Here is a 21,259-nt window from a genome sequence, read left to right as displayed (position 1 = left end):
CGGAAACGCCGTTTACCTTCCCGCTAGTAAGCAGTCCCTATTTATCTACTTGCACCCGGGAGTGCTTTCGAACCGCTAGGTTGGCAGGCGCTGGGACCGAACAACGGGAGCGCACCCCGCCGCGGGGATTCGAACCGCCGACCTTTCGATCGGCAAGCCCTAGGCGCTGAGGCTTTTACCCACAGCGCCACCCACGTCCCTAAATGTACCTATATCCATTGTGAAATGTACCTATATGAAAACTAAAATAAGCCTGAACTTGAGGTTGGCACTAATTATTCTTGTTTTGGTCAGTTTTTATAATTGTTCATAATGGAAGCAATGTGCCATGTAATCCCATCCTGCAATGACCAGTCCTCTGTGTACTTTGACTTAAAGTAAGTAAATATCAGCATTCTGGAAAAATAAAAGAATGATTCTGTGACCTGTGTGTATATTGCAAAATACCCCTCTGCCTGGATTTGCTTAATTTATTCTGCTTCAGCTATTGATGGGAGGAGGTGCTAGGGAGTTATGAAGGAACCCGAGCCCCACCAGACCCATGGAAATCCTATTCAGCTCACAAGCCTCATACAAATGTGCATGAACACTTTCAAGCTCATTTTCACAGCGATAGGAGCTACATATCTGCCTTTTTTAAAAACCAAAAATGGGGAGCAGAATTTCATACCAATTTCTGTGCTTTCATGGTATGTCTACAAAATGGGCAATGTCGTACTTCTTGGAAGATAGCTCTAAGAAATAGATCACAAGTAGTCGCTGTGGGTTAAACCACAGAGCCTAGGACTTGCCGCTCAGAAGGTCGGCGGTTCAAATCCCTGCGGCGGAGTGAGCTCCTGTTGCTCGGTCCCTGCTCCTGCCAACCTAGCAGTTTGAAAGCACGTCAAAGTGCTTCCAGCAGGAAGGTAAACGGCGTTTCCGTGCGCTGCTCTGGTTCGCCAAAAGCGGCTTAGTCATGCTGGCCACATGACCCGGAAGTTGTACGCTGGCTCCCTCGGCCAATAAAGTGAGATGAGCGCCGCAACCCCAGAGTCGGTCTCGACTGGACCTAATGGTCGGGGGTCCCTTTACCTTTACCTTTAGTCTGTTTCCAAAAAACCCACTCCCACTTCACATCAATTCTAAATGAATTTACAGTACATGCGGCGGGGGGGGGGGGAAACCTTAGTATTTGAAGATGTCCTGCAATGCTATTGCATTAACACTGAACCATGGTACAATTGTACCTAGGATGTCAAACGAAACCCGCTCCAGAATGTTCGGAAGCCAAAGCGCGGCTTCTGATTGGTTGCAGGAAGCTCCTGCAGCCAATGGGAAGCCGCAGAAGCCCTGTCGGACATCAGGCTTCCAAAAATAGTTCACAAACCGAAACAGTCACTTCCAGCTTTGCGGCGTTCGGTAGCCAGAACCTTGCAAGAACTAAGCTGTTCGAAAACCAAGGTACAACTGTATTGGGGTTTGGAACAAGGAGCTTCTGGTGCCATTTGAGAGGAAGAAGGCGGCTTACAAATAAATGGTGGTATAAATACTTACTCACAAACAGCAGGGAATGACAAACCGACAAAGGCACTAGAAAGATACTCTGTATACATTTCATTAGCAACTCCTTCCAAGTAGTATTTCTGCCACGTATCCTCCTCAATCTAGAAAGAAGGAGAGAGAGAAAAGGGGGTGGGGAGAGACGGTTTTAGAATTCGCAACCACATTCCACAAAAACAAATGGAGGTGATTAAAAACAAATCAATTTTGAGGTAATTAAACATGGTATCTCAGTTATTTGCTTTACCAATTAATTATGTCTGTTAAGTTTCCATTGCATGTTCTCTCTATAATTGTCAGCAAGGAGGGAAACATAATAATAATAATATAGGCAACTTTTGGAGAACAATGGCCTTAGATTAAAGTAAGCTAAGTCCTATGAATTGCAGGAAGAACCAGGAAAGTTTAGTTAGAAAAATATTCAGATGTGTCTTGTATACAAACGCTATAGTAGAAGAAGAGTTTGGATTTTATATCCTGCCTTTCACTCCCTTTAAGGAGTCTCAAAGCGGCTAACATTCTCCTTTTCCTTCCTCCCCCACAACAAACACTCTGTGAGGTGAGTGGGGCTGAGAGACTTCAGAGAAGTGTGACTGGCCCAAGGTCACCCAGCAGCTGCATGTGGAGGAGCGGAGACGATAACCCGGTTCCTCAGATTACGAGACTACCACTCTTGACCACTACACCACACTGGCTCTCCATAGACTCTACATAGTGCTTTCTCCCAGTAAAATTAGATGCATTTCTGAACAAACCAACATTGGGCTGCCAGCTATTGATACAGATATAGATACATACAAATTTCCATCTATTTCAGTTTTCTACTACAAGAAAATATTATCTGCCCCCTTTTGGACTGTCCATGTATTTATTTATTTATTTTTTAACAGCAAATTGATGTTTAGTCTTATGAAGGAATGACTAAGCCTTGTAAGCAGTGTGTAATTCTGTTTTTTATAAGAATAAGAATAAGAATAAGAATAAGAATAAGAATAAGAATAAGAATAAGAATAAGAATAGTTATTAATAATATAATTTTATTATTCTACCCAAAGGCCATGACAAATCCGCAGCAACAGTACCAATAAAACAATACAAATCATATATACATAATATGAGCCAGCATCCATGATGTAAACAGGGACTGCCAGAGACCCCAACAAACTCCAATCCAGCTTGGTTTCAGATTAAACGTCTGAATCAGCACAACAATTTATAGCAGTTTTATCTATCTCACCTTTCCTGATTTTTTTTAATCCAGTGCAAGATGTATATTTTATAGACCCACCCTATTTTTTATCATTGTTTTTTTTTTTTGTAATTGTACATTTTAAATATTATTTTAATGTTGCATTTTAAATGGCTGTAACCCACCCTGGGACCCTAGGGTGAACGCAGGCAATAAATTAAAAACAATCAACCAATAATAATCTATCCATTAAGTATATGTATGTGACATATAAATTCCTTATAATGAAATATGAATGCATGTCTCCAGCAGTAGTCAAGCAAAGATATTAAAACACTGAACTGGAGCAACTCGCTGAAAGATACCCAAATTAATTCTGCAGCCATTCAGTAATCAATTGAAAACATCCTGAGGCAATGACTTATATCTGACTGTCATGTTCAAGGGCAAGCTGCTCCAGAAAAGCATCAGTGATAGCCAGTGTGTCTCCACAAAACACAAGACTCTTTCAACGATGGTTTCTTACTGCAGATACAAATGCATTTCAGGTCATAGAGCTAAACCACTTGTAAAGTGAGCCCTGTTTGCTATGGGAAGCAGTTCAACGATTTCAATCAAATGCTTCAACGATCGGGCATGTCCAAATATAGACGGGAAAATGCCCCCCCCCCTTAACAACTGAATTCCTCCATGTTCTAAAGAAAGCAGAGTGGTGGATATGCATGTGTGTAACTGGTTACAAAACGGGTCAGACAGCTAGCAATCAAAGAATAGAAGTACCATATTACCATGCAGAGCACAAATCAAAATGAGGTCCAGGAAAAATAGTTTAAAATAAAAATAAAAAAATCCAAACATTTTCTTCTGAACTGATAATGGATTAGCAATAGAAAATCAGTAACATACATAAACATCTTCAGGAAAAAAACCCCCACAATTTATTCTCTTCTATAGAGACAATTTGGTTAGACCTTTGTAGGTGGCAAAGGGCATTATTGGAGATAGACTGCAATCCTATGAATACTTACTTTGAAACAACCTGATTTAAATCAATGAACTGTAAGGCTGTAAGGCCTTACAGAACTAGTTTCATATTTCTCCTTGGATCATTCAGCCCAACTTAATTTTTAGTAATTCTAAAACAGTTTTTATACAAATGATTCACACAGCTTACTGATTTTCTGGTTAAAACCCTACTGCTAACTACACTACTCTTTATTTTAGTATTTAGCGGGGAGATGTCAAGATTATTGTTGCTATTATGCAATCTGAATATCTCACTCTTCCTTCAGATATCTCAGAACAGCTTACGCCAGGAATAACGAACATCATGCCCTCCCACATGATGTTGGACAACAATACCCATGAGCCACAAGCCAGGAAGGTCAGTAGTCAGGGATAATAGGAGTTGTAGTCCAACAACTTATGATGGTCCCCGTGCTTCCTCCAATGCCCTGATCAGGTCCTTCAGCTCTAGTCACTGATATGAGTTCATTAGAGTAACACCGGCCTTGATTGCCACTATCTCACATTTTAATACCTTGAACTTATAGCCTGGCTTAGGCTGCAGCACAACATATCCCACTGCAGCTGGAGCAGAACACTAATCCTTTCCTAAAAGGCGAGTGTAGTCCTGGTGGTTTGGAGGGGGGAATCAGGGGGAGGGATCATAAGAGAAGTCATGCCACTGGCCAAAAATTGGGGTGCGCACACTTCCTAGACCAGCCTTTGCCAATCTGGTGCCCTCCAGATGTTTTAGACTATAACTCTCATCAGCCCAGCCAGCATGGGATGACGATGAGTTATAGTCCAGAACATCTGGTGGGCATCAGATTGGCAAATGCTGTCCTAGAAGATTTCATCATTTCATATATGTTGCTAGAACAGTGTGGAAGGCAACTACAGTGAAGTGGGACCCACAGCCACATTCATTTTGGAGGAGAGATGCTTGACCTGGGTGACTCCTTTGTTAGAATACTGTCAGCATTTAAGCAGGGACACTCACAACCGCAAGCACCCTTGTTTGAGTGCTTGAGAGCAAACAGGATGCAGGACTAGATGGGCCTTTGGTCTGATCAAGGCTCTTCTAATGTTCTTAAAGTGAGCACAGTGCTACTCAAGCTGGTTGTGTGAACCATCAAAACTACCACTATGTTCCCTTTCTCCAAAGCCTTTTGGGTCAGGAGAAAATGGTGGTATCTGCTGGTGCTTCCAATAGGCCCAGCAGAATAGCTTTTCCTGCCAAGGACGGAACTGCAACAACTAGTTTAGCATTACAAAGATTTCTGAAGGATTGTTACTCACTTTCATCACCAAAACCACCATCAGAAACATAAAAACTGTCCCATACTGTCATATTTTTTTAAAAGCTGAATTTTACTCTGAAGTGCTTTTTCAACTTCGTCATTTCACAAGCTGAAGTCATACGTCTTCCAAAGTGTATGAAAACCTTTGAGGAATATATCAACTATCAAACCCTAAAACAGCTAGCACATCCACAGAAACAACAATGAAATGGCGATAAAGCCTGGTTCTGCAGCACATGATATCTGAAAGAAACAAGCACATCTATTTTCTTAGGCTCTTCAGTACTTAATAAAGAGAGATTTATACCCAGTGCCTGAATAGTTTATTCGGCAAAACAAACTTAAGGTTTTACAGCTGAAACCTGTGCTCTGAAATGAAATCCATTGTTGCTGGCTCAACTTTATTAGCCCATGTTGTACAGAGATTGAAGATCTCATGTACTGAAAATCAGCTGTCATGGAGCTAAAGCAATATAGTCTTTGTGTCTTCAATGACAGAATTGTGTCTTTATAAAAGGAAAGGGAAGGTCTGCTTCTCACGGTACCCCAAGTGCTTTTTCACAAGGGATGTATGATTTGTTTATGAACCTTTCCAGTTCAGTTAAACTTCGTGGTGATGTCTCATGAGATTTTTGGAGATCCAAGGACAACCACTGGAACCTACATTCTGTCTTTTAACCAAATCAGTCATAAATACGCCAGGGCTAAAAGTCTGCAGCCTAAGAATTGGCGAATGAGTTCATACTAATATGTGAAACTCAGCCCCTAGTCTTTCTGCTGCTTCCTGTCTTTCTGTTGCCCAGTCAGGGTTGTCAGGTCACAGTGCAGCAGTGACATCATAAGCCACAACTAGCTCAGTTCTACTTCTATGTAATTATTGAAGGAACAGCAGCTCAGGTAGTTCTAAAACAGAGGTGGTGGACCTGCAGCTATCAAAAGCTGCGGGCTCCAACTCTCACCAGCCGCATGCAGCATGGTCAGGGATGTTGACCAGTTGTTGTCTAGCATCATTGGAAAGGCCATAGGTTTCAGGAGTCAGGAGTGCTCTGATGGTGTTTCCTGCTTGGCAGGGGGTTGGACTCGATGGCCCTTGTGGTCTATTCCAACTCTATGATTCTGTGATTCTATGATTCCCTTTCCTATCTCTAGGCCAAACACCCCTTAGCCCAGTCCTCAGCCCGTCAAACCCACTCTGTATACAGCATGTCTCCTTCCTTCTTACAAACAGTGCATAGTCCCTCCCTGTCTTTATCTCCTCCCTTCTTCAAAGTAATAACTCCACCACACACATCCGTGGGCCTCTGTTGGGGTGAGCTCCCATTGCTCGGTCCCAGCTCCTGCCCACCTAGTACAGTGGTGCCCAGCAAGACGAATGCCTCGCAAGACAGAAAACCCGCTAGACGAAAGGGTTTTCCGTTTTGGAGGTACTTCGCAAAATGAATTTGCTATGGGCTTGCTTCGCAAGACGAAAATGTCTTGCGATTCCTGGGGTTTTTCCCCCCCTCCCCCCTTTTCCCCAAGCCCCTAAGCCGCTTAACAGCTGATCTAAGCCGCTTATCAGCTGATCTAAGCCGCTAATAGCCTTTTAGCAGCTAATCCGCTAATCCCTTAAGCCTTTAATAGCCGCTAATAGCCTTTTAGCAGCTAAACCGCTAATCCCTTAAGCCTTTAATAGCTGCTAATAGCGCTAATCCGCTAATGGGCTTGCTTCGCAAGACGAAAAAAACTGCAAGACGAAGAGACTCGCGGAACGTATTCTTTTCGTCTTGCGAGGCACCACTGTAGTTCGAAAGTAGATAAACAGGTACCGCTCCGGAAAAGATGAGTACAAAGTACAGAGCACGACTAGACACAAATCTGGCCTGTGTACATTATAAGGAGCTGATGTGTTTCATATCCTTGTCACTTGTGAAATTAAACACCTTGGCAGGTTTCTACCCTCAGGCCCTTCCCAATACAATAGGAAGTTCCAATAATGAATTTCCTTTGGAGGACAGAGAAGATAAATGTTTGTGCAGACAGAGCAGGTATTTCTGAGGTGCAACTTGCAACCAAATTTATTTCATTTATATATACAGTGCTACCTTGGGTTACAGACGCTTCAGGTTACAGACTCCGCTAACACAGAAATAGTACCTCAGGTTAAGAACTTTGCTTCAGAATGAGAGCAGAAATCGCACGGCGGCAGTGCAGCGGTAGCGGGAGGCCCCATTAGCTAAAGTGGTACCTCAGGTTAAGAACAGCTTCAGGTTAAGAACGGACCTCCAGAACGAATTAAGTTCTTAACCTGAGGTAGCACTGTACACCACCCTTCATCAAAAGATCTCAGGGCAGTTCAGAAGATAATGATTTTGTTAACTCCAAGACCTTGGGAGAGCAGCTGTTCAATGTGGCCATGAGTTGCAGCACACATGGCCTTAACTGCCATTCATGTGGGCTCATTCATGTGCAGGAACTTGCCTGCAGCGCTTCCCCCAGAATTTGGATGGCTCTCTCCCTGAGTTCATCTACCTCCTCACTGAGATGGTCACTGCTGCCCATTCACTTACCCTGGCTATCAAGAACTATTCTTCTGTCACTGATTTCTTGCTCAAAAGGGCAAACGCGAATGCAGACACGACCAGGTGGACCAGCAGCAGAAGAGCCAGGGAGGTCTAGGAGCTGGCAATGGGCCCCCTGTCAGTGCACAGGCACTGGTAGATGAGGCCTGATTGTTGATGACCCAACAATGGGCATTCTGACCTGCACAGCTGATATGACATGTGAAGCCAGCTAAGCAATTTGGAGGTTCCAGGACCTCACAGTTGGCACCAAACAGGCTACCCCTCACCACACATTCTTTCCTGCACTTGTTCTGTACCCAAGCACCTATGGAGCTTTCCCCACAAAAACCTGCTATTTAAAGCTCAATCAGCGCAAACGTCAATCCGTGGAACCCCCGAATTGACATTTGCTCCAATTTGGCTTTAAAGAGTGGGTTTTCGTGGGGAAAGCTCAGAGCAAGGCAGCAAACAAACAAAGCAAAAGAAAAGAAAAGAAAAAGACACAGAGCGTTAACGTGCAAACCTCTGCCTGAAAGGGGCAAAACGTAAGTGTAGATAAGCATTTAATTTGCTATACTATTTCTGCATACAGCAACAATTCTGTCTATTCCTGAGTATATGTACATATTTATGTACTCATCAGTATTTTATTATTTTACCAGTAATATAACTCTGATAAGGGTACATCCTATAAATTACTTCTGCTTTAATTATTTCTTCTTTTGCTATTAAAATCCACATTACTAACTCTCTCTCTCTCTGTGTGTGTGTGTGTGTGTGTACACATACATGCACTAAGTATTTTCAGAAATTGCTCAGAACATGCACAATTGAATGTTATGTACTTTGGTTGTCTTGGCTTTGTTTTCCTTTGGCCAGGTTAGATGCAAAATAAGAGTTTCCATATGAAGAATGCTGCTTTTTTTAAAAAAGCAAAAGAAAAATATTCAGATGCAAAATAGCATTTTTGGTTTTCTAAGTTTGTTTTACTGTGGAGAGTTTAGACAAATAATTTGGCTGCAAAGTTAAGCCATAATCAGTTAAGTATGTGCAATGTCACCACTGATCATGCACCGTTGTCAGTGATGGATCAAACATTTATGATGTATTATCCTGCTTTGCAATCAGGCTAGCAAGGGGGGGGGGGCCAGAAACTCTCCACTTCAATCTATTTTTCCAAAAATGACAGGACTTCTGCTCAGATTTTGCTGGCAAGCTTCTAACATTGTATATTTCCACTAAAGTTATTTACCTGAAGCATTTTCTATATGGTCTGGGAGCAACTGAGAGTACCATGCCATTCCCCTATCTCCACAGAGTTGGAGCAGGGTGGGGTCAATGCACTCAGCCAGCAAAATCAAGAGGTAACCCATGCAAGCTTCAATGCTAAAAAAATTTGCTTCTTGTTTTTGTGGTCCTGTTCGTGATTGTAATCACATTCTTGACTGCTGCCGGGCGCCTTTAAAAACAAAACAAAACCCAAAAACCCACAGGCTTTCTTTTTTTAAAAAAACAACAACCTGATAAGAATCCAGAGTAAGGCCAGGAGGTTTGAAACAAATGCAGAACAGGACAGGGAATTGGCACTGAGCAGAACCCAGGAGCACAACCACCACCAACAGTAACTGTGCTGCACGTTTTATCACTTTGTTGCAGGCGCACACATCCTGCATAATAATAATAATAATAATAATAATAATAATAATAATAATTTATTTGTACCCTGCCCATCTGGTTGGGTTTCCCCAGGCACTCTGGGCGGCTTCCAACAAAGACCAAAAATACACTAAAATGTCACGCATTAAAAATTTCCCTGAACAGGGCTGCCTTCATATGTCTTCTGAATGTCAGGTAGTTGGTTATCTCTTTGACATCTGGTGGGAGGGCATTCCATAGGGCAGGCGCCACCACCGAGAAGGCCCTCTGCCTGGTTCCCTGTAGCTTTGCTTATCGCAATGAGGGAACTGCCAGAAGGCTCTCGGCACTGGACCTCAGCGCCCGGGCAGAATGATGGGGTTGGAGACGCTCCTTCAGTTATATTAGGCCGAGGCTGTTTAGGGCTTTAAAGGTCAACACCAACACTTTGAATTGTGCTCGGAAACGTACTGGGAGCCAATGTAGGTCTTTCAAGACCGGTGTTATGTGGTCTCGGCGGCTGCTCCCTGTCACCAGTCTAGCTGCCGCTTTCTGGATTAGTTGTAGTTTCCGGGTCACCTTCAAAGGCAGCCCCACGTAAAGCGTGTGCAGCCTGAGAACAAAGCGCTGGACTTTGTGGAAGAGGGGCTGGGTCAGGATGAGATTGAGGTCAACAAAATATATGTGCACAAATAAATCTGATAAACTTTGGAATTGTGGTGGCATGTAGACAGATGCACCTGTTTTATTAGCTTCCCCTTTGGAATATGTGGTACCCATACACTCGTGAGCATATTTTCTACTTTCTTTGTGACTTTTTCTCTCTACCCCCTCTCTGCACCCAGAAGTGAGGTGCAGAGGATGCATTTCATGAATTTTTTTTATCTCCCATGAAAAAATATCCAGTTATTTTCAGTGATTTGCGAAGGAGAGGTGCAAAGTGGGGAGGGGTGGGGATTTCAAAGGGTACATATGCATTTCAGGGTTCTCCCAGTATTACTCTCCTGCTTCCTTCCCCCAGTATCTGATTATTTTGGTACTTCAGAATGATGCGGAACTTCTTCGCCGACAGAATTATCTTCAGATTGGTCCAAAATGGCTTTCTTCTGTTTACTACCTCCAACTCTGTTTAATACCAGAATTGTAAGCCACTTTCCTCCAACAATAATTTTGCTCTTCTTCTATCATTTTAACAAAAGAGGGGGGAAATATGAATTCCCCCAGTGAGAATCTTCTGGGAATGACTCCCGTTTCTTAACTTACAGAATTTAAAGCAATCCTAGCATAAACAAACAAATATTCTATGTAATAGCATTCCTGTTTGCAAAACAGGATATACTGTGTGTGTGTGTGTGTGTGTGTGTGTGTGTGTGTGTGTCTCTTGGGGACATATATTTATGGCATTCCTAAACATCACATTGGGGCCATCCATAGGTGGCCCTTTGGAGGTACCTGCTGCAGCCCGAATATCCCCACTCTCTCCCTCACCTCTGCTTTGAGAAATCTGTAGTGTTAGAGAAAGAACAGGAAGATTAAAACGAGATGCTTCTGTTTCCTTCTCTGCCAGTATATAACCACTATTTAGGGTGGGAGACAAAGGAAGAGGAAGGTTTGCCAGGTGGGAAGTTTCAGCTCTCTGTGTGTGGAGATTAAGATAAAATGGTGACTGAGCACTACATAGATATATTTATAATTTTGTGTTTTGTGAGGATCATATGAGGATTATTATTAATGTATTTTGCTCCCCCCCCCCTTTAGTTCAAGTTTAGTTTTCCTGTTATATTGGGTTTTTAAAAAATTTATATATTGTTCTCTTTAGTTTGAATTTTATGGTATATTAGGTTGTAAAGCTTTAATAAAATTGATTGTCTAGGGTTGTGGAAGCCTCCATGTATGTGTGACAGAGAATGAGTGAACAGATGAATGAGAGAGGGAAGGAGGGAAAGAAAGAGAGGAGGGAGGAGAACGGATTAATAAAGAGGAAAGTGGGGAAAGAGAAAAATGGGTTTTCCTGTTCACTTTGGCCTTGGCCACCACAGGTGTGTAGCCCTCGGCCACTTTCTTCCATTGGAATGTGGCCCTCAGCCCCTACAAGGTTGTCTACCTCTGCTATGCTCTAGGCAGCTTCTCCATGTTTGCTGTGCAGAACAATTACTAGAGTATCCCATCCCCTTTCTTTCATGACTGCGGTCCTGTTTCCTTGCATTCCATTTGTCCAAATGAATCAGCCCAAGTTCCCAATCCGGGGAGAGCAGCCAAAAACCAAATGGGAGCAAATTAACACTGAGGGAACTAGTGGGGTTTTAGCCGAGAAGCCCCTACTGTAGTCGCCTCCAAATGCTTGAGAATCATTGGGCTTTATAAATTATTACTATTTTCACGTAAACCTCGAGGGCCTCGTTGACTGAAGAGGATAAATGAATTATTATTGTTGGAGACTTGGGCTTTTGTACAGACACATGTTCTGTATTTTATCCTTGAGGTAAGGGATCCATTGGCCACTTGATGGGTTGGAAATGGGGTGTGTGGAGAAGCCAAGAAAGGAAAACTTTTGTGTCTTTTTTCCTCTCGGCACTTTGTTGCCATATGGATTGGATAGAGATCACTTTTTATATGTGTGTGTGTGTGTGTGTGTGTGTGTGTGTATGACAAACCTGTGGGGGCTTTCTACATTGATAAACATGTGGTTTATCTGAAAGAAATAAAGTATTAAAAATGCACTTTGAACAATCTTTAATGCCCATGGATGTGCCAAACAAAAACAAAAGCATAATTTTGAAGGAACCTGGCCCACTGCCCAATTTGTAATAGGCTATGGGTTTTATTTTCCTTTGGAATATGTTGTTTAATGTTTTAACCATCAGAACTGATGTATTTCTCTCTGTTTTGAGTTTAGGCCATGCACTCTACTCAGCCCCATGACAAATTGAATCCCATGCTAATGTCCTGTAATAAGATGAGACATTACCTTTATAAATGACCTCATGGAGAAGAGGTTGGCCAGCATTGTCGATAGGCCTGGTGCCAGGCAGCTCTGGGCGATGAAGCCCAGCTTGAGTTCTGCAAGGCATATTGCATCATCCCCTTCTTTCCAATTCCAGCTTGGGATATTTAGCAGATGGGCCTGCAAAGGAAAAACACAGGTTAAAGAAAAAAGGGGGGGGGGCTAACCAAAGATTTGCATCTGCATTTTGCTAACAAAGGATGTGGAGAGGAGGGGGGAACAGGCAACTGCTCTAAGGTTGCTAGTTGTTCAGTTAAAAAATCACTTCTACCCTAGTATCAGAGCATGTGCAGAGTGCCTTTTCTTATTTGAAAATAGTTGCCCTAAGGGCAGAATGGCCCCGAGTGCAGAGTTCTGCCCAAATGGTGTTATATTTTGTGAATTTTATTGACTGTGCAGAAAAAGAACACTGAACACACAGGGTACTGCTGGTTGATGTCTTTTTAACAGGCAACTGGCCAGGAGGATGATATTCTGGCTGGCTGGTACACCTAGCTGCCCCCCAGAGAAATGTTGGATACCAGAAATGTACCACTCCAGCCCCTTCACCTCTCATCCTCTGTGTAGTCATAGCTGGATAAATCAAGGTTTACCACATTAAAAAGTACTTACAATTTTGCCACATATTTAACCACACGTTCACAACTGATGAGTGGAAATACTCAGCACAGTGCTTAGCAGTAAAAAAAAGTTCAACCAATAGCTTGGTTACCTCTTTTGTCTTGTTTTTTTTACTACACACCCACACACCCACACCCACACCCACACACCCTGCCCATCTAGCTGGGTTTCCCCAGCCACTCTGGGCAGCTCCCAACAGAATATTAAAAACATGATAAAACATCAAACATTAAAAACTTCCCTAGGCAGGGTTGCCTTCATATCTATCTTCTAAATCTTCCTTGACATCTGATGGGGGGGGGGTGTTCCACAGGGCGGGCGCCACAACCAAGAAGGCCCTCAAGCTTTAACTGGTTAGACTGTTGCAGAGAACCCATACAAATGACCAAGTAAACTCAGGATGAGATCCTGGAGTAAACTTGGTCATTCATAGAATTCTGCCAAGTGGTGAGGATGATTTTACCACTTATTAAGTGTAGATGGTGGTAATATGTGCAATAAAATGGCTGTAACCACCCTTAAAGGTTTTATCTTAATCAGAATGTAACTGTGTTACAGATTAGCTTTATTCAAAATTTCCTGCACATTACTGAAATTTACAAGAGAGGCTTATGAGAGAGATGTTAACAAGAGAAAGCTTAGAGATGGACATCACACACAGACTTTCCATTACCTTGTTGTGATACTGCAGCATCTGGGTGATTATTCTTATTTTCGGATGATAGTTCTTGATGGAAATTACTCTGAAAAGAAAATACACCAACATTTGTTATTTTCACTCAACAGCAATTCCACAAATATGACTCCATGGACAAATAGGATGTCATATTTTTCAGTTCAATAACTCCTTCACGCCAAACAAACAAATGTTATGGTAACAATACCGCAAGTGAAGATTCCCAGTCAGCTACTGGGAGTGGAGGGGAATGTATTGCTCCTATATTCCACAGCCAAGCATGGACTTGACAAAATTGGTTGCATAGCTTGCTCTGACAAGCAAGAAGCAATTTGCAAAGATATTTATCCCACTCTTAATTCTCCTTCTTAAACTCTTTTTTAGCTGAAGCATTTAATTAAGCATTCAATTTTATTGAATCAAACTCGTTTGTTCTGCAAATACGCAGGAGGATTCTGTTCACCCAATAACTTTTTTTTTTAATTAAACACATGGAATCTATTTAAAAGCTCACTAATCTGCATCTGGATTTCTCTTTAATCTATGTATATAATTTAAAATCAAAGCAAGAGTTCTCCCACCAGATTAAAATGTGCCTTTGGAAAATTAAAGAAACCAGGGTTGTGTGTGTTTTTTTGGGGGGGGGCACAGAAAGGGATATTCCACAACTTTGTTGCTATATGTAGTAACAGAGGTTCTTGTCAGATCCTTGTCTTGCAAGTCAGATTTCAGAGGGGAGAGGGGCTAGCCACCTGCCAATGATGTCAGATGATTGGACACTTTGAAATCCCAAAGTTGGGACTTCAAAGCACCACACAAGGCTTGCAGAGAGCCCTGCATGGTACTTTAAAGCAAATATGGATTTGGCCTAAGAGCCAAAGCCTGCTTTCTGTAGATAAACTCGATCCAGTAGGCTTCAACTGGTGTGCGGTACAGTCAAAGCTTGCTTTCTGCTGGGAAGTGTGAGCCATCAGTAAAACCAAAGTCAACTTTCTTTGTGCATTGGATGCCTGAGTGAGTTCCCTGCTGGTTCCCCAACCCTGCCATAGGTATTTGGTCACCTATTTCCTAGTTGGTGCTGTTAATCAAGTTATTTGCAAAACTGCCCAAACAGGAACAGGGAAGCACCTGTGGTACTTCTGTAGCTGGTCTGGGGTTTACCTCCCCACATTGCCTTGTGGGAGAAGAGAAGGGATGAGCGATGCGGGTGGCGCTGTGGGTAAAAGCATCAGCGCCTAGGGCTTGCCGATCGTAAGGTCGGCGGTTCGAATCCCCGTGGCGGGGTGCGCTCCCGCTGTTCGGTCCCAGCGCCTGCCAACCTAGCAGTTCGAAAGCACTCTCGGGTGCAAGTAGATAAATAGGGACCGCTTACCAGCGGGAAGGTAAACGGCGTTTCCGTGTGCGGCTCTGGCTTGCCAGAGCAGCGATGTCACGCTGGCCACGTGACCCGGAAGTGTCTCCGGACAGCGCTGGCCCCCGGCCTCTTTGAGTGAGATGGGCGCACAACCCTAGAGTCTGTCAAGACTGGCCCGTACGGGCAGGGGTACCTTTACCTTTACCTATCAATCACACCATGCCAGAACTACATATGGCTATACACAAATGCAGACTGTGATCTCCGACCCACAGTCCCTGGAGGTCGAGTGCTTGAGTAGCGGTTGGAGCCTGAAGCGCAATAAGCACAATGTATATATTTTGTTGATGAGGCAAGGGTAGAAGGCCAGACACATAGGACTTATACAAGGGCTGGTGAATTCAGAGGCTCCTACCAACCTCAGGGTTTGAAGTTCCATACTCTTAGTCCCCTGTTCCTGAAGAGGGCTCTGACCCCTGAGGAAGCACAGTGCCATGAAGCTTATTACAATTACAACCTTGAGATTCTGGGTTCAATCCCCAGAACTGTTGTTGCCATTATGGGTGAAACACTGCTGCTATCCAACCACAGTTGGTTTTCACACTGGGGCTCTTGCAAGAGTCCTTTGCAAGCCCCATCAGAACAGCAGCTGCTCTTACTTATTGTACTGCTGCCTTAAGAACTTCCTCTCAAAATGGCACTCAGGAAAAAATAAAATAAAGAAGAATGGGCACCACGCCATGCAGCGCTCCTTGAATTTAAATTGCTTCTCATAGCTCTGCCTTCATTTTGCAGGATGTGTGTGTGTGACAGCCCAATAAAATTGGTCCTGAACACGGGCCAATTCACTGCATTAGTTCATTTTTAATGGCACTCTGACATTTTAGTGTTGTTGTGGTTTTTTTTTTTAAAAGGGGGGCAGATTGGTTCCATTAAATAAGATCTGTATGAGCACAATGCAAATAATAAGGAAAGCTGTCTTATTATAACCCTACATTTGTGATTGCTTTGCTACCTTTCTGCCATTGAGATGAACCATAACATTTTTTTTTCTTTAGAAATCGGTACCACCCAGACTGTGAGCTGTATTTTTCAGTTGTGAATAAAGCTTAAATCCAACAGGTTAGAAGCAAGGTAGGAACTAACTTCCTATGAGAAGGAGACTGGTGTTACACGTCCCCCACCCCCAGCCAGCCAGATTGTTACATAGCTAACTGGATTCTGAATAATAATAATAAAAAAACACTTCTTACAAGACTCATATGACAGGGAGATTTGCTTACCACACAAATGATGCATCTCCCAAGCGTCTATGTGCTATTTTTATGATATGCTGAAGGAACCACTTAGTGGGAACATTATAGATTCTAGCAATGTGTGATAGCAACTGCAACCACATTAGCTAAGATACTTGTGAGGGAAGGGTAGATTTTAACAGTGTGATCCTATGGCAAGTGCTAGATTTGGGAGCACGCAGTCTCAGTGAATGAAATGTTGGTTTCTCAGGAAAGCAACTTCTCAACCATTGAAAGGGAATGTCTCAGTACTTCCTGCCTATTGTGTTGGTCTTGGAATCTGAGCAGTTCCTGTTCTGCCCAGTTCCCATTTTTCTATGTAAAAACTCAATTGTTTAGTGTGGCAGCACTGACACTTTGGAACTCCCTGCCTTTTGATATCAGGCTGGCGCCTTCGATGAATTTTGTTCAGCCTCTGCGGAAGACATTCTTATTTAGACAAGCCTACCAAGATATTTAGAAAGCTTTATGAATTTTAATTTGTTTTAGCATACTCTATTGTAGGTTTTGTTTTGTTTTTTTAAATTATGGTAGCAAATTTTTTTTTTGTGATAAGGTTATCTATTTTTTGTAAACTGCTTTGTGGCTTTTCCCTCCAATCAAGCGGTATATAAATTTTATGAAACAAACAAACAAACAAACAAATTCCTGAAAAGGAGAGAGAGGAAGAGGATGCTATGAGAAACACCATCATTATCCTCACTTTTAACCCAACGTATCCCAAGAGATCAGAAACAGATTGAAAATATAAAAGGAAACAGTATGAGATCTGTGTTCATGACCCAATGCTTCTTCTCTGAGATTTTGCTGCCTGAGGCGGGCAAGAAGCTTCATTCAACATGAAGAAGCTGACTGGACTAACAGTTGAATCTTACCTCTAAGTCCTCAACCAGACAAGTTAATTTAGGGGGAAGGGGTGCAGGACATGCCACATAGCAAACACAACTCTGTCCTTCAAGGGAGAAGAATGGTCCAAGGGGCTTGGAAGGGAACAGCAGGAGGGACTCCAACTCCTCCTCCTCCTCCTCCTCCTCCTCCTCCTCCTCCTCCTCCTTCTCCTCCTCCTCCTCCTCAGCATTTGCTGTCTGAGGCAGTTGCCTCGCTTACCCAATAATAGGCCTGGTTCCGTTCTTTCAATGTTTGTTTGTTTCATGGAGTAAAACTGAATCAAAATGTCGTCTTCTAAATTACCTCATAATATTGGAGGCATCTTCAGCATCTGGGTCAGCGCAGTATTTGTTGGCAAGGATTAGGCACGCGTCTGCTGACTCTATCTGGACACCAAAGGAGAAAACAAACATAAAGAGCAATCTGATGTTTACAATAATTTTCTCCAACTCCTTATCAGCTTTCATGGCATCTCCTCATTCCTGCACTAGACTGTGGAATCATGTGTGTGTGTGTGTGTGGTGTACCATGCCCTGAGCTACATGAGTCACATAAGAAGAGCTTTCTGGATCAGTCCAAAGGCCGGTCTAGTCCAGCATCCTGTTCTCACAGTGGCCAACCAAGGAGGGCATCTCTAGTCCTCCACTACTCTATCCTTAACACCATATTGGCTTACGCAGAGGAGACTAGGCCTCAAAAGCCTGGCCATTCCACAATAACAGCATTCCAGAAAGTGGAAGACTCCTGAGGATTAGAAACGGCTTGCCTAGTGAGGTGGAGCTACAAAACCAATTTAACCATAGGACTGTCGTTTACCAAGAGATGGTGGGGAGGTCTGTGTGGACACATTGGGCACAAATGCCAGATTGGCTATTCCTGTGTTCACACTACACCCCAACCTCCCCCTGCCTCCCAATGCAACTCCCACTCCTGGTACACGACAGCAACACCACTGCCAGGAAGCTAGTGTTGTGGTCGTGCCCCACCACGCAAGTCGCTTCTGCCAATGATGTAAACTCCATAAACAAAGGTGGGAGGAAGCTGGGAGGGGTGACACACCTCCATGGGTTGTGGGGAGAGGTAGAAGAATCCTCTTTGAGGTTTTCAACAGATTGGAAGAAGAGTTGTGAAAAGTCCAGGGATAGAGGGACTTTCAAACTATTGTAGGCCAGGACTATCTCTATGATTGAAAGTGTGGAAACACAGTTGCCTCAACAGAAAACCCCCAAGGAGTGCAAGCAACTGAAAAGAATGGGTAACATAACATCAAACCCTGAACCTTTTCATAGATGAGGTACGGGATCCTCCTTCACACATTATCTGCATTAAGAGAATCCTCACACAGAAAGAAGCAGCAGGGTCATATTGTTGGTCTCACCATCCATATATTAGACGTGGATGTGACAGCTGAGGAAATCTATACATTCAGACCTCTATGCATGAAGGCTTCCATGGGAGCTGGAACTCTATGCAATCAGAGTTTTAGCTTCCATAGCTTCCTATCACATTGACATCCTGGCTAAGACACTGCCTCAACTGTGGGCATCTGCAGGCATATTTTGATGTTATTCCATGGGGGGCGGGGAGTCACCACCCTTTCTGAAAATAACAAATGCTTTCACACCTTTTATACCCGATCTGCTAGTTTGCCAGCACATCAAGTCCCCCGCCTCTTTTCCTGCTGATAATTAATTGAAAGGTTCCTTTCGATCCTCTCTGAAGTTGGAATAACCAACAGATTGTTTCGAGGTTGTATCTGTACTACAAACCAGTATCACTTTTACTCCCATAGCTATTCCCAAAGGATCATGGGAACTGTAGTTTAGTTTGGTAAAGATGCTAAGATTTTCTTGCCTTCCTCACAAAACTACACATCCCATATTTCCACGGGGAAAGAAAATAACTGTAACTATACAGTAGGACCCTTAGTTAAATGCAGACACCAAACAGAAGGGTAGAAAAAAAGGAAGGAAACCAATACCTTTACTCTAGCCAGGTCATGCGGATTGAGAACTGAACCCTGAAAAAATTCCACCTGAGTGAAGTGTCGTTTAAAAAGAGCTTCCAACTCAAGGTTAGGGGAGATACTAAATTGAAAAAGAAAGGACAAAACAAGCAGAATAAAGTCAGTTTGTGAGCATTACTCCTGTTTTTCCCCCTTAATTTTACAAAATTATTTAATAGGTATGGAGTCAATTCTGTAGGAACCATGAGTGGTTTATGTTCTAATTTTCTATTCTTTTCTATCTCTACTAAGGTTGTCAACAATCCATAATTTTACTGGTCCAATCTGGCAAGTCATCAGAGCAGAAACATTTAAAAAGGAAGAAGAATAGGAGAAGAAGAATATATGCATTGTTGTCATTGTAATTTCCCTACATTCTATAAAAAGCTTATTTTGTTAAGATGGTGTTCGTCAGAGGACAAGAGACTGTCCATACTATTCATTTCATTAGGAGGCCAATTCCAATCATCTGGAGAGATACTGTGGATGCCCTCACTTTGCATTTATATCCTTTTTTTTAAAGCACGAGACAGGAGACAATCTACCTATGCTGAAACACACAGTTTTAGGTGTCAGCATTGTCTTATGCGAAAGTTGGAAACTCTAATGCCTCACCATTTCCATTTTGCCATCCTTGGTGACTTGCTAGACAGGAACAACCTAAAATGCTCCGAGCTTTGAGGCGATCCTTTCTATAGTCATTCCCCACTTTGAGTAACACAGTGACCATACTAAGCAAACTGTGGCTTTGCATGACTTGAGCAATCACATGGACTCCCAGTGAGAGTATCAGGGTAGTTTGGCTCCTCTTGCTGTGAGCTTAGCCATGGTTTGGTTTAGCATGTAGTGTTACTCGTACGTGGGTTGTGTAATGGCTTACTGCTTGTCATTTCTCTGGGAAATATAAACCATGAGACCAGTTTGAGACAACAGCCCTGATCCTTCCCCCTAAGCGCTCACAGATTTTCTCCTTTGTGCCAAGCCAAAGTTTGGCTTAATGTTACATGAGAACTGAGCTAATCTGTTAAAAACAAAACAAAAGCACCACTGTGCCATTTGCACTTTGCTTTATCCCACACTTCTCGGATAATTATACCCCATTTAATGTAACCTGCTGTTAAGGGCACTGATATCACTCGTTTCAAAATTGCTCCCAGCATTTAACTGATAAGAGAAAGGTCAAAACTGCCTTACAAGCAGCTTTGAAAAAATAGAAAAGGAAAAACAACAACCCTGTCAGTTCTGGAAGACATGTCAGATCTGATGTTGGATTTTATTGTAATGGCATGATCATGACAAACAGCAACTACTTTAGAGCATTCATGACTATTGGCAAGGACATTTATGGGGAATTATTAAAATCTGTCTAGAGAATCTGAGAGCCAGCCTCTCTTTTTAATGTGTGTATTGTTTCATAGTTATGAATATTTGCAAGAGAGGAACACTTCTGCCTCTCTGGAAATTTGTAAATAGTTAGTTACCCATCTAACCACCTGTGGCAATCATGGATAGCCTCCAAGCAGGGAACCAGGAAGAGACACTTTCATAAACTGGAAGAGAGGAAGGAAGGAAGCCTTCCTATCTATCAATACCATATACGATTTAACATTAAGTAAGTGGGTTAAACCACAGAGCCTAGGACTTGCCGATCAAAATGTCAGCGGTTCAAATCCCCGCGACAGGGTGAGCTCCCATTGCTCGGTCCATGCTCCTGCCAACCTAGCAGTTCAAAAGCATGTCAAAGTGCAAGTAGATAAATAAGTACCGCTCCAGCGGGAAGGTAAATGGCGTTTCCATGCGCTGCTCTGGTTCGCCAGAAGCGGCTTGGTCATGCTGGCCACATGACCCAGAAGCTGTACACCGGCTCCCTCGGCCAATAAAGTGAGGCGAGCACCACAACCCCAGAGTCTGTCATGACTGGATCTAATGGTCATGGGTCCCCTTTACCTTTAAGTGTAAACAAGTGGGCTAGTAAGAAATATTGTGGACTAGAAACTTGTGGATTGACTTGCAAAGCTGGATACAGTCAGAGACAGAACTTGAATAGCATAATGCATCATCTCAAGTACAATGCTTCTGCTGTTCTTATATTCAATTGCCAGCCATTTTTATATACAGTAATAAAGTATAGAGAAATAAAGTCATGCACATGCATGTATGAACCTGCTCTCCACAGAAGTATCCAATTTGCATTTAAAATTTAT

The 21,259-nt window shown here is 42.8% G+C and overlaps 1 protein-coding gene and 1 long non-coding RNA gene across 16 annotated transcripts in view; one reads left to right on the top strand and one right to left on the bottom strand.

The window, feature by feature from the left end:
* Nucleotides 1-21,259, bottom strand: part of KCNMA1 (potassium calcium-activated channel subfamily M alpha 1) — a 546,631-nt gene that overhangs the window by 156,090 nt on the left and 369,282 nt on the right. For all 14 annotated transcript variants that reach the window (XM_083440310.1, XM_083440306.1, XM_083440312.1 and 11 more), the window contains exons 11-15: nt 19,032-19,137; nt 17,354-17,436; nt 13,511-13,580; nt 12,181-12,336; nt 1,534-1,643 (exon numbers count right to left, since the gene is read on the bottom strand). In XM_083440310.1, coding sequence (XP_083296436.1) covers nt 1,534-1,643; nt 12,181-12,336; nt 13,511-13,580; nt 17,354-17,436; nt 19,032-19,137 — 525 coding nt within the window. The remainder of the gene's footprint in view (nt 1-1,533; nt 1,644-12,180; nt 12,337-13,510; nt 13,581-17,353; nt 17,437-19,031; nt 19,138-21,259) is intronic.
* LOC310677538 lies at nt 278-19,450 on the top strand. Of its 2 annotated transcripts, XR_014511249.1 has the most exons (4): nt 278-377; nt 4,021-4,112; nt 15,926-16,001; nt 19,308-19,450. It is a non-coding gene; the product is annotated as an uncharacterized lncRNA (long non-coding RNA). The 2 variants fall into 2 exon arrangements; XR_014511250.1 differs by lacking the exon at nt 15,926-16,001 and having other exon boundaries at nt 280-377.

The sequence above is a fragment of the Podarcis tiliguerta genome (genome assembly GCF_965153285.1).
Source record: "Podarcis tiliguerta genome assembly, chromosome: 5".
Classification (NCBI taxonomy): domain Eukaryota; kingdom Metazoa; phylum Chordata; class Lepidosauria; order Squamata; family Lacertidae; genus Podarcis; species Podarcis tiliguerta.
Note: the sequence above shows the minus strand (reverse complement) of the source record. Positions and strands in the feature narration are given on the sequence as shown.